Here is a 12,405-nt window from a genome sequence, read left to right as displayed (position 1 = left end):
ATCATGAAGAAGTTTTCTACTTACATGGATGCCTTTCTCAATGGATCACAAATACTCGTTCATTCTCACAAAACACTTGTGAGGAACTTAAGTGCTATCATGTCTATTTTTCTGAAGAGAAAATTGAGGCACAGAAAGACAAAATGCGTCATGAGTCAGTGGGCAAGCCATGAAAAAAACATGACAGAGGCCTGAATCCTCATTCCCTGCTCCACCCTACAGACTCATTTCACCATGTCAGCTCTAATTTAGCAAGAAGGTGATCATTTGCTGGCAATAGCAATGTCAAGGTAATTCACTTGCCTAATCTGTAGCTACTTAAAGAGGGAATGCTTTGAAAGCAGAACAACCAGCCCCTAAATCATATATGTTACCCAAAAATGCAATCTCAGAATTATATAGCTGAGAAATAATTACTGCAAAAGTTAGAATTCAGTTTTTAAGTACATTTGACATGAAGAACATCCCATACATGGGAACAGCCAACATTTAAATCTAGGAGGTATATTGAGATCCAGGAGAATGCCTGAACGGAAGGGAAAACAGAGGTCTGGGATCAGAACCACTATCAAAACAAAATTGATGGGACTCTGTTCACAGATTTCTATCCTTCAGTTCATTTGTTTGTTGATCTTTTTATATAATGCTCTCTCTCACTCTCTCATGTGGTTGTGTCTGCACTATCAGCAAATGTGGAACCATTCAGGATACAATACCGGTTGAACTTTTGTAGACTTGCATTCTCTGGTCCAGCAGCACCCATGGTCCGCCATCATTTCAGTTAGCTGGATCTCTGCTTATCATGGGTGTGGCCAAGTTTCACAAGGTCCCATAAAGCTTCTTTACAAGACTAGTCCTGGCTCTCAGTGTTCTGTGCTATGATTTAGCTGTAATTTACCCCTAAATGTCTTCTAAGAACCCAGTAAGCAGTAGAATTGTTGGCAATGCTGCTAGACAATATTCACAGCCTGTAGCAAATTCTCTGGTTCAGCACTGGTCAGGTTGCAAGGATGCCAGATAAGAGAGGTTCAACCTGTGGTGACAAGCAGCTGTATGACCACACAAGCAGACCAGAAGCTAAACAGTGATGCAGTCACAGTCTGGGTCCCCACCTTCTCTAGGGAATGGTGGGAAAGAGAGGGAAGGAAGAGTAGTCTGTGCGAATCCTGTGTCTGGTGCGGATTACTGTACTCTGCCATGGCATTCTAGCTCTTTCCTCTGTGCTGGTATCTGTGATGTAGAAATCCATGCAAGGAAGTCAGTGTACATACACCTTGCTCCTTTTTTGTTGGCATACAGTTCATCCACAGCTGAATCCTAAGTGATTTGCTCAAAATCACACAACAATCTGTTCAGAATTGGAACCAGAATTCAAGCAAGTGAATGGGAGTCAGAAGGCAAACTCCAATGCCAGGCTGCCAGGTAAGAAAAGATAAGACAAAGACAGACATGAGCACCTCTCCCACAAGCTTTAATGACAACTATGCACATGTCATGGGAATCCTATTCACAGAGTAAAACTTACCAATGGAAATATGGCGTGAGGTCCCGAATATGACATACGTCAATGAGCAGCAGAATGCAGAATAGAAACCATTGACAACTGGTAGTGGTAACCTTGTTAACAAAACTCCTGACAGTCCTGGAGGAAAAACATAAAAGCAAAGTGTGCCTGGTGAGATTTTATCTTCTATTGTTAGTTTTTATTTCTGAAGAGAAATTCTGCTGGGGAAAAGTGCCAGCCTGACAGCATTGGAGAATAAAGCTCTATACTTGTTCATAGAATAGACACAACACAGACAGCAAGCAGCAGTGTATGGGCTCCCTCATACTTCCCCAACACTGTCTCAATCTGTGTCTGGAGAAACCACCTCCCTATATGACAGGACAGTTCAGCCCCCATAATCCATTCTGCAGAGAAGTCAAAAATTGAGACTGACAACTAAGGGGACTGTTTGTGCCAAACTTAGCGATTGTTTTGTAGTATGTGCTCCTATTAACTAGAAACTGGACTTAGCACCACATACTCATTTCACCTAACCCTCCTATTGCTGGTTAGATGATAAAGGTTTATACATCTTGCCGATTAAAGTGCACTGAAAGGTATGAAAAATAGGATTCACAGCTGTCTGATGTTTTGTTCACAAGCAGCACGTAGTTCAAAAGGAGGTGACTACCAAATTATCTGTGTACTTCATTTAGTAAATCATAGGTGGGCAAGGAGGGGTTCAGATACCATTAGGTGGATTCCACCAGGATTTTAAGAGATTCAGATTCAAGGTTCTTCTTCATCTTCTATTTAGTCTCCTTTGAGTTTCAGCTCCAGACATTGGCGACGGATCATCCAGAAACTTCCTAAAGGTTGCTCATCAACTGGCTATGGTCTGAAGAAGTGGGTCTGTCCCACGAAAGCTCATCTAATAAATTATTTTGCTAGTCTTTAAAGTGCTACTTGACTGCTTTTTGTTTTGATAGTGTATAGACTAGCACGGCTCCTTCTCTGTTACTATTGACGCCTGTAGATGAGCTGTAAACCTCATTGTCACAAAGAATACTAATAGAATACTAAATCTTACAAGGTGCGCATGGGTGTATGCATCTCTCTGTGTATATCCAATATTATGCCTGAATGTATATGCTGAGCGTGAGTACAAATATATGTATGCAGATATTTACAGGCCTATACATAGCAGGCTATAAATGCAACTAAAGAAATGTGATGTCTTAGAGCCCACTGTTTAATCCCATACAATAGCTACCCTAAAATGGGGGTGAAGACTGAGAGTATGCATCAGTTATTTAGGATAAAATACATTGAAGGAATGTTACAACTATCCCAGAAACATTACAGATCCTGGTAATTCAGAGTTCAGGTTAAACTTTAAAAAAAACACACACACAAACATAGAATGAAAACTGTCAGGGCATCCGAACCATCTTGACTCTACCTTGTAGTAAAAACATGCAATGGCCATATGATTTTAATTAAGGCATATTAGTGTTTGTGATTCCAAATTGCATTCAAGTAATTAGTAAAGACAGATTACGTTTTTTTTCCCTTCCTCAAAGCATCTGTTGTTTAAGACATTTTATCTTAGCTCATTAATCATAAATGCTCAGAAACTATATTCTTTAATCAAGCTATTAACTTTGTGGAAAATACATTGTACTCTTCATACATAACAAAGTGGTTGAATCTCTACTTTAAACAAACAAATGTACAGACAAACTCAAACTTAACGTAAGTAGCAATTCCATAATAGGGTAAGAATTTGCAAATGTATACAAGCATACACATGGGAGCTGAAAAAGCGACTTTAAAATTCATCACTCAAAACTAAGCCCACAAGTGGGTCCAAACACATGCACAGCCACATTAATATGTGCATATATGCAAGAAGCATACCTGAAAAAATACATGCACTTGCATGAACACAAAAGTATGCATGTACAAACTCTATCCACCTTGACAAGTATCAGAGAGGTAGCCGTGTTAGTCTGTAGCTTCGAGAGCAACAAGAAGTCTTGTGGCACCTTATAGACTAACATATTTTGGAGCACAAGCTTTTGTGGGCAAAGACCCGCTTCATCAGATGCATGAGTTGGGGGTTGGTTTCAGTGGGGTGGTTTCAGAGGGGTTCCCCATTCTGAACTGGCTGTGTGCCTATCGAATCAGAGAGTGGTTCCTGAATGACATACATGCACTTGCACACAACCCCTCTGAAACCGCACCCCTCACATCATGCATTGGATGAAGTGGGTCTTTGCCCATAAAAGCTTATGCTCCCAAACATCTGTTAGTCTACAAGGTGCCACAAGACATATGCACACATTAATGTGGCTGTGCATTCCTCTGAAACTACCCTCCCACTCATGCATCTGATGAAGCAGGTCTTTGCCCACAAAAGCTTATGCTCCAAAATATCTGTTAGTCTATAAGGTGTCACAAGACTTCTTGTTGTTCTCTGTCCACCCTGGGACCCTACATGACTGGAGAATAAACTTCTGATTAACCTAGGGAGAAAAGAGATAAAATGAGGTCTGAATAAAACTAGGGGAGGAAAAAGATGTAATGGGGAAGATACACAAGCATATTATTCTTTGTTTACCTTGTGGAATCTGGACCATCCCCACACTTAGGCCAGCATGTATGTCATTCAGGAACCACTCTCTGATTCGATAGGCACACAACCAGTTCAGAATAGGAAACATCTTGAGTATGATCTTCCTGAATCTTGCCCAAGAGAATCTGAAAGGAACCAGACATGTTTTATGTAAACTGTTAAGTATTTCCACCTCCGTGGCTCTTTACCAGGACTTTGTCTTTTTTATGCCCAGAATTCCTAGAGCTATGGTTGATTGTTTTTAGGCCCCATAGACATATCATACGAATGCACCATTCTGATCCCTATATCTGGTTTCCTTGCATTCCAGTCAAATCAACAGCAAACATTTTATGTGCCCATTAGCACACATAATCAAGATCCCACCACTCTGAACAGAGCAATTTCCTGCTTTTGGTACTACGAATGGGGAGCAGATGACTGTGCTTTGATTCCTGCTATTCTGATGAAGTTGGAAACTGAAAATCATAAACTCCTTGTAAACTTAAGCAAAAAAGACTTAAGTCACCTAGTTCATCTAAGAAAGGAACAGTCAGCTTTATTTCCTGTAAGATGGAGATGTCAAACTAATGGCTTGCAATCACGTTTAAAAACATAACAACAGCCATGCTGAATTAGACTAATGGTCCACCTAGACTAACACCTTGTCTTCTATGAGTGGCCAATACCAGATGCTTCAGACGTTGCGAACAGAACAAAAGATAACTCCGGCAGTGCAAGTCCCGAATGGAAAGAACAGGCTGGGGTTACATTAACTAATGCTGCATTTGTACACACACCTTACACATCCTATTAGGGAACACTGGAGTGGAGCAGCACGACTCCAAAGTAAGGCAGAATGAAGTAAATAGTCTCAGGGGGGCTAACTAACCCTTTTAACTTACCCAATAATCCAGGAACCTATCTCTGCAACAAACCCCATTGGTAGCTTTGTCCACATATCTATAGTGTAGACATCATCACTGGACCTAACCAAATCAACCACACCATCGGGGCTCATACTCCTGCACATCCACTAATGTGATTTATGCCATTATGTGCCAGCAATGCCTCTCTGCTATGTACATTGGACAAACTTAGTGGTCTCTGTACCAAAAAAATCAATGGACGTAAATTTGACATCAGGGACTGGAATACATACAAACCTATAGGGGAACAGTTTAACCTCCCTGGACATTCAGTAAAGGATTTTAAAGTAGCCGTTCTTCTACAGAAGGATTTTACCACAACGTTACAGAGGGAGACATCTCAATTGGAACTTACTTGCAAGTTTGACACATTTAACATTGGGCTTCATAGAGATCTCAGTTATCTTACACATTACAAGGATTACAAGGGCAATTTCCCTACCTTTGATATTTGCAGGAATGGCACACATCCCACTTAATTTACTTTTTCCACTGGCACTATTAATGACAGGCGACACACCTCCCTTTTCCTTCCTCCTTCCCCTCCTCCCTGGATTCTTATTTACTCCAGTCTGAAAATCTGAAGCAGTGGCTCTCAAGCACAAAAGCTCATTAACTAATAAATGAATATATTAGTCTTTACAGTGCTACAGGACTGCTTGCTTTTTTCAGAATGAGGTAGTGCGTTTTCTGCCATACTCAGAACATCTTGTTTCTTTCTGTCCAACACTAGGTGGGAAGTGAAAGCAGTACTTGAGATAATTTCAACAAAAATAGCAAACGCAAATGGCAGAAAAAAAACAGACATAGTTTTTGTCTGCAGCTGCCAGCTAGGAATAAAGTAAGCATTCGAGGGGTCTGAAATAATTAACAGAACCCCTCAGCACTATGAAGAAGTGCCTCACATTACCACAGCAACTGTGCCACTAGAGGAGGGAAAGCATCTCAGATGCACAGCTGGCCTTAGAAGTGGGTGACCCCCTGCACACCAACGCTTGGCAGCATTAAATCTTGATCCAGAGGTCCCATATCCCCAATTTTGTGTGTGCATTTTCTCAACAGTTTTGCTTGATGACTTGTTTTGCTCACTCATTTGGAGGGTATCAAAAACATTTTCCATCCTGGCTGACAAAACACACAGCTTCTGTGAGCATGGAACTCTATACATAGTTTGGTGCTTTGGTTCAGCTTGTATTAGACACTTCTGCTACACTGTAATTTTGACTTTGGGGCAGCAGGAGGGTCAGTATCTGCTTCTACATTGATACCTGAACAACTTCTTCACACCTGCCAAGTTGTTCCTTGTATATTACTCACCTGCACTGGATCCTTCGTTGGACTTGGGGGAGTCTGAAGTCCCTGTTGCTTGGGGAGGGAGTGTTTCTCTCATAGTTTTTCTGGAAGTGCTCTTCAGTGTATATGCCTCTTTTGATTTTGTACTTCCCTAGCTGCCTGGGAGCACTGATGGTCTCAGTGTCTGGCTCCATGCAATTGCACTGATCATGGACAGTCAAAAATGAAGAAATAAAGAAAGGCAAGAGAGGGGAATCAAAGCCGTTGTTCTTACCCCTGACACTGAGGGGGCTGCGTCTACACTGCATGGGTTTTTTTGATGATACTTGTTTTGACATCCCTAGGTCAAAATAAGTAAACTCAAAAAATTGCTTTCACACAGCTGCAGCATTGCAGCAAAATGGAGCGTTCACATTTACAGCCACAGTTCACAGCCACAACACTGCAAAAGGAGTATTCGCATAAGCCACTAACAGCTGTGCATTGTTCACATGTGTTTATTTTTGACCTTGGGAGGGGGAGGTGCTGAAATTCATTCACAGACTTGGAGTTATTTCCCCTCTTAAGTTGATTTTTCATGCCTGGGAGTGTGAAGGCTCCATGCATTTTTTAAAAAAAAGTTTTTGTTTTTCTTTTGTGGAAAAACAAACTCCCACAGCAAAGACAAACCCTGAAGGGGAAAAGGAAGATCACTGAACCAGAGTGCCCCAATGAAATCTTCAACGTTTGAATGACTGAGCCAGGGGATAAATCCATCTCTGGCGTAATCCCATCCAAGAGGGGTGCTGGAACGATATATGTACAGTGCAGGTGTTGAGAGTCAGTGACCCACACTGCAAACCCTGCATATAAAAGAAACCACTCCAGCCCCAGCAGCAGGGCCCCAAGCCAGGGGGGCTAGGCCAAGGCAGAGCGGGGCTGTTGGCTGAGGCCCTCTGTCCATGGTGGCACAGTGGCAGTGATAACACCCCCCTCGGGCAGCAGCACCCCCAAGGGTCACTTCACTGGGGGTGGGGGGTAATGAAAGCCCTATTCCCTATGGAGCAGCTCTTGAGGGGCTGAGGCTGGGCCTGGGCGCCCCCAGCCCACCCTCTCTTGGGCTCCTTCATCCTTTCTCCCTGTCCCCCTCCCCGCGCGTGCCGCCACCGCTGGGCCCTGCCCGGCCCAGGAACAAGGGGGCCCGGCACCTACCCGCAGCCACCTGCGCTTCAAGACTCGCGGGGGCCGCTGGGCCTCGCCAACTGCCAACCCGCGAGGGGCCCGGGCTCCTCACACGGCTCATCCGCGGGGGCCCGATCCCCCCTGCTCTGAGCTCTCCTCCGCCCCCCCCCCCCCCCGGGGAAGTCAGGTCGCACGTGCGCCTCTGCTCTCCCCACCCCCCCCGGGGAAGTCAGCTCTGATCCCCCCCCACCCCCACCCCGGCGGGCTCTGCCTCGGAATAGTGCACAGAAAAGTGCAGGTGCAGCTCGCGGATAAGCGAATCCCGCCGCGAAGCGCAGAGCGCGGGCGGACAGACGGGACAGCTGCGGCACCGGCCCGATCTCCCCCCAACGCCGCTCGGGGGGGGGGGGGGGGTCATTTTATTTCATGTTTTTGTTTTGTTTTTTTTGCAAAGCCGCGTGTCATTTGCAAACTAACCCGGGCGCCAACCAGCAGCAGGCGCCGCCGAGGAGCTCAGCCGCTCACGCCCGCCTTGCACGGCGGCGCCGCTGCAGCGGCCGGGAAAGCTTGCAGGCGCCGGCGGGGAAAGGGAGGCCCCCTGCCCGCAAACGCTCACCGCCGGGAAAGGCGCTCGTGTGCCAGCCCCTTCGCGGGTTATCTACCGGCTGACTCAGCTTGGGGCACTTCCCTACAGGGGGGAACGTTCAGCCCAGGCTCACACCCCCGGGATCGCACGTTCACAGCTACCAGCGCAGAGCCCAGCTCATACGCCCCGCCCCGGCCAGAGCAGGGCAGGGTGGAAGCGAGAACACGCGGGGACAGCTGCTTCAGCTCCTGCCTGCAGCCCCCACTAGGCCGGGGGCGGCCCCAGGCTGCCAGGCACAAGCAAGCCCGACCCAGGGTCAGCTCCCGCCGCTCCGCGCTGAGCACCCCCGCCCACGGGTCACAGGCCGCCCGCGCGGCGCTCGCGAGAGAGGAGCTTCCCACCCCCGGGCTCCTTATTGGGTCATGGCCGCTCTTTGCGCCTCGGCTCTCGCGAGGCTCGGGAAGTGGGAGCGCGATCGATTGGTCTGGGTTCCGGGAGGAGGTGGAGGAATCGCCTAGTCGGGCCTGGGCAGTGCCACTGGGCAGGGCGGGGGAGGTCACTCCGGAATCGCCTGCGCTGCCTGCTTGGGAGAGGAGTGCACCCCCCCCACCAACATCTGGTTCCTTTTAGGACCCCCCTCCCTTCACACCCGCTGTCCCGCCCCGTGGGGTGACAGCGCGCGCGGCGCCGAGGGGGCGCGTGAGGCGAATCCCAACAGCGAGCGCGAGACAGCCCGCTCGGGGGGAGGGGGAGGCGCTGCTGCACGAGACACCCCCGGCCCCTTCCCTGTCGGGGCTGCGCTGAGGCCGCCAGCTGGGCGGCGGTGAGGGGGGGGCTCGGAGGCGGCCCGAGGCCCCCCGGAGGGGAGGAAGGGGGCAGACCTGTCTCCTCTCTGCAGGGTGGGGGGGCAGGGGAGGAAGAGCCGCTGCTGGGGCCGCTGGCAGAGTCCCCCCTCCCGCCGGGCCGGGCGGGGCGGGCTCCGGAGCCGCGATGTCTCAGGAGCGGCCCAAGTTCTACCGGCAGGAGCTGAACAAGACGGTCTGGGAGGTGCCCGAGCGCTACCAGAACCTGTCCCCGGTGGGCTCCGGGGCCTACGGCTCCGTCTGGTGAGTGTGCGGGCGGGGTGGGGGGGACAGGATGCACCGCGTGGTGGGGGGCGGCTTCTGGGCTGCACCTTTCCTGAGTCCCCGGGCCTCTCGGTGCTGGCCCCGCCCGGGGTGTGTGTGCCCGGCTTCTCACCCAGGTCTAGGTGCCCTTGGGTGTTGCACGTGTCGGGCTGAGAGTGAAGGGGGGGGCGCCCCGCCCTTGCCCCCGATATGGTTGAATCGGCTTTGCTCACGGGGGACTTTTATCTTGGGTTAGTGGGGAAACCGCTGCAGCAGGAGTGGTTCGCTCGGGGGATGCACCAGATTGCACCGCATGGCAGCTGGTAGTGGTGGAGCCAGTTTCACAGAAGGAGATACTTTTGTCCCCCTCTTCCTCCGAGATATTGATGCACGTTCTTTCTTCTCCTTCTCCCCCATCGTCAGTAGATCAGGGGTGGAGTTGTGCCAGATCCCTGCAGTCTGCTTTGCAGAACAGGGTGTCTGAAAGCTCTTGTTCTATTTTCACTTGGGAGCTGCAGAGCAGGTTGCATTTGGGGTGACTGTAATGAGCGGGCTGGTGAAATTGGGATAGTGAGATGGTGGGAAAGGCTGTGAGTTTATCATCTGGCTTGCCCTATCAACCAGCAGTGCTTTTTAAGGTAAATATCATGTTATTGGAAATTAACATAGGGACACTTGTGCTTTTGTTGGATTGAGAAAATTAGGTGTAGGTCCTGCTGTCAGATCTGTGAAAGTGTGGACGTAACCAGCATTAAACAATCTCTGATCTTTAATCTTTACTTAAACTAATACACTTAAGATCTATATCTGTAGAATCTGGTTTGTTTGTAATTACCACAGCATGACTAGAGGGGCTGAACTCCCTTGGTGCATCAAGTACTTTAGCTCAGTTGGTAATGCAACATTACTTAGTTTCAGCCTTCAAATGTATAGACTAGGCAATGAGTTCATCTCCCTGATTATCTTTAATGTTGTCATCAAATAAGTGATTCGTAAAAGCTGTTGGCTGGCTTTGCCCTTTTTAAAAAAAAAGAGAATGTGTAAAACATTAATGTCTTATGAACGTGAAGAGTGTTTAAAGTTTTTCACCCAATATGTCAAACCCTGATAAAGATTTTGTAATAGAGCCTCCCCACCGTGGTTTCCCTCCTCTAGTGTATGAAGTGAGCATGCATTGATGAGGTTATAGACTTAAACCCTTTTACTCTGGGTGGAGCATAGGTTATTGGCATGTCTCCTCCACTTCACCCTGTCTTGGAACAAACCTTCCAGCTGATCCCAGGAGTATCCCAGTTGTTGTTGTTCAATCTCAGTAGATCTCCACGTTGTCAGAGGTCTTTTTCTTTTGCATTTTAGAGGCAATATGTCAACTTATATCTACAGCCCAGGACTCGGTAAATATTAATGAAAAAAAGTAATTGTTATATGTATACTGTAGCTTTAAAAAAAACTAAACTGTCAGATGTTTGTCTTTAATGAAGGTTGATTATATTATAACATTGTGTGCAAAGTTCCATTTAACGTTTGTTAAAACTGCCTTGTATTAAAGTATATAAACATTGAAACTGTATACAAAGTGTAAAAGGCAAACATGTTCTAGCAGTATGAATAATTAATAAGACAACTGAAATCATTTCCCCCAAATTTTTGGTGTAGAAATACTGATCTTAATTGTAGTTGCAAGATAAAGGTTTGACCTTGCTGGTTGATGGATATTTCCTTTAGATGCTGAGTTGAGAGTGCTCAGTGCCTTCCAACAGAGTCAATCAGCACTAACAATAAAATGAGTCAGGTCTCTTTCTTCTCCCACCTGCACTGTGCTCTCCAAAATGCTTGCATTACTTCAGAATATTTCTTTTCACTGCCCATATACCATAAGGATTTGCATCATTAACTTCCTGTTTCATGGTGTCAAAACCTTCAAAGATTGTGCAATTGCATTAATAACCGAGAAAGCTTTATGTTTTGTTTGAAGTAGTTTCAGATGTGTAGCTGATAGTTGCTGATTATCCAAGTTTTTTGAATTCACACAAGGACTTGGTATGGTCTAGCACATCTTTTCCTTCATGGTCCTAGTATAAAGGAGATGCCTTGTTCAGCATCAGAATTTTCTTTGCAACAACTTGAGACTGCAAACACAAGATTATGATTAACCTCCTCAAGCCTGAAAACTCCCCATGCAGCGATGATGATCCATCATTAGTTGCACATCTAGGCCGGGGGTTAAACAGGATGAGTGGGTTGGCTGTGACTGAGAAGATTAACAACTCAGGTAGACGAGTGTTTCCTAAATGATGGGGTGCAGTAGTTGGGAGAGAAGGCAAATGCAGACCTTTCAGTTTGTTCATGAGTCTCATCTTTGATTTAAATAGAATAGAAGGAAGATGCATACAGCGAGAGCTGGATGTGCGTGGTGGGTGGGTGGATTAGTTTTCAGAATTTTGGGAAATAGTAGTGTAGTCAGTGAAATTGCCTATGCAAAATTATTAAACCATTGCACTAACACCTGTTGTGTGAAATGGTTATGCTGTCTGCTCTTGCTGGTCCTTCATGCAACATAGCTGTTTTTGTTTGAATTCTTGTTGTGCACTCCCATGAAGTGATGGCAGCATGTCTATAGCTTGCAGTGTGTTTTGGAGTTGCATGTACAGGAGACTTTGGTTCCAAGTGCAAGGTATTTCATTGGAGAATGAAATTGGGACAAGTGACTGAATTGAGGTTGATGCAACTCTTGTAACTTTCTGACCATATTGGGGAGAGATCATTGGTGACTGCATGGGATCAAATTGAACACTGGTGTGGCTGTTTCAGCCACGTTGGCTACTAAAATGTGTTCTGTTACACAAAAGTGTTTTGCAGGACAGTGAAAGTTCAAGGCATTCCAGGCAATGTTTTACAGCCGTCCCTTTGCCTGATGTATGTAAGGCCTCGGTCCCTCTTTACAGCCCTACTTAGTTTAGGGTAGAATATTATAAATTGTGTAGCTCTTCAAGAAGAAGTGTTCTTTATAGCATAGTCGACTGAAAATATGCAGTATTGACATTAGTTGTGAGACAAAAAATCAAAGCATCACATTCGGAGTCTGAGTTTCTTGTATGTTATGCCATGCAGCTAGTTCCCTTTAGACTTAAAGGCAAAAAAAACCCTTGCAAATTTAAGGAAGTTTAAATTCTACATTTAAAGGGGAAATGTATCATCAATTATTTGCAAAATCATTTCTACCTGAA

The 12,405-nt window shown here is 46.3% G+C and overlaps 2 protein-coding genes across 6 annotated transcripts in view; one reads left to right on the top strand and one right to left on the bottom strand.

The window, feature by feature from the left end:
- Positions 1-8,410, bottom strand: part of SLC26A8 (solute carrier family 26 member 8) — a 30,986-nt gene extending 22,576 nt beyond the window's left edge. For 3 of the 4 annotated variants that reach the window (XM_074977432.1, XM_074977434.1, XM_074977435.1), the window contains exons 1-4: positions 7,517-7,612; positions 6,350-6,528; positions 4,110-4,249; positions 1,526-1,642 (exon numbers count right to left, since the gene is read on the bottom strand). In XM_074977432.1, the coding sequence (XP_074833533.1) occupies positions 1,526-1,642; positions 4,110-4,249; positions 6,350-6,519 (427 nt within the window). In that variant the 5' untranslated portion in view covers positions 6,520-6,528; positions 7,517-7,612. Of the gene's footprint in view, positions 1-1,525; positions 1,643-4,109; positions 4,250-6,349; positions 6,529-7,516; positions 7,613-8,102 lie in introns of those variants that run through there. The other variant, XM_074977433.1, reaches the window with a different exon arrangement.
- Positions 8,411-8,595: 185 nt separating this feature from the next.
- MAPK14 (mitogen-activated protein kinase 14) overlaps positions 8,596-12,405 on the top strand; it is a 40,028-nt gene continuing 36,218 nt past the window's right edge. The window contains exon 1 of one of the 2 annotated variants that reach the window (XM_074977730.1): positions 8,596-9,178. In XM_074977730.1, coding sequence (XP_074833831.1) covers positions 9,063-9,178 — 116 coding nt within the window. In that variant the 5' untranslated portion in view covers positions 8,596-9,062. The remainder of the gene's footprint in view (positions 9,179-12,405) is intronic. The other variant, XM_074977729.1, reaches the window with a different exon arrangement.

The sequence above is a fragment of the Carettochelys insculpta genome, chromosome 26, assembly GCF_033958435.1.
Source record: "Carettochelys insculpta isolate YL-2023 chromosome 26, ASM3395843v1, whole genome shotgun sequence".
NCBI classification, from domain to species: Eukaryota; Metazoa; Chordata; order Testudines; family Carettochelyidae; genus Carettochelys; species Carettochelys insculpta.
The sequence above is the reverse complement of the archived record's forward strand: the minus strand, read 5'-3'. Positions and strand labels throughout refer to the sequence as shown.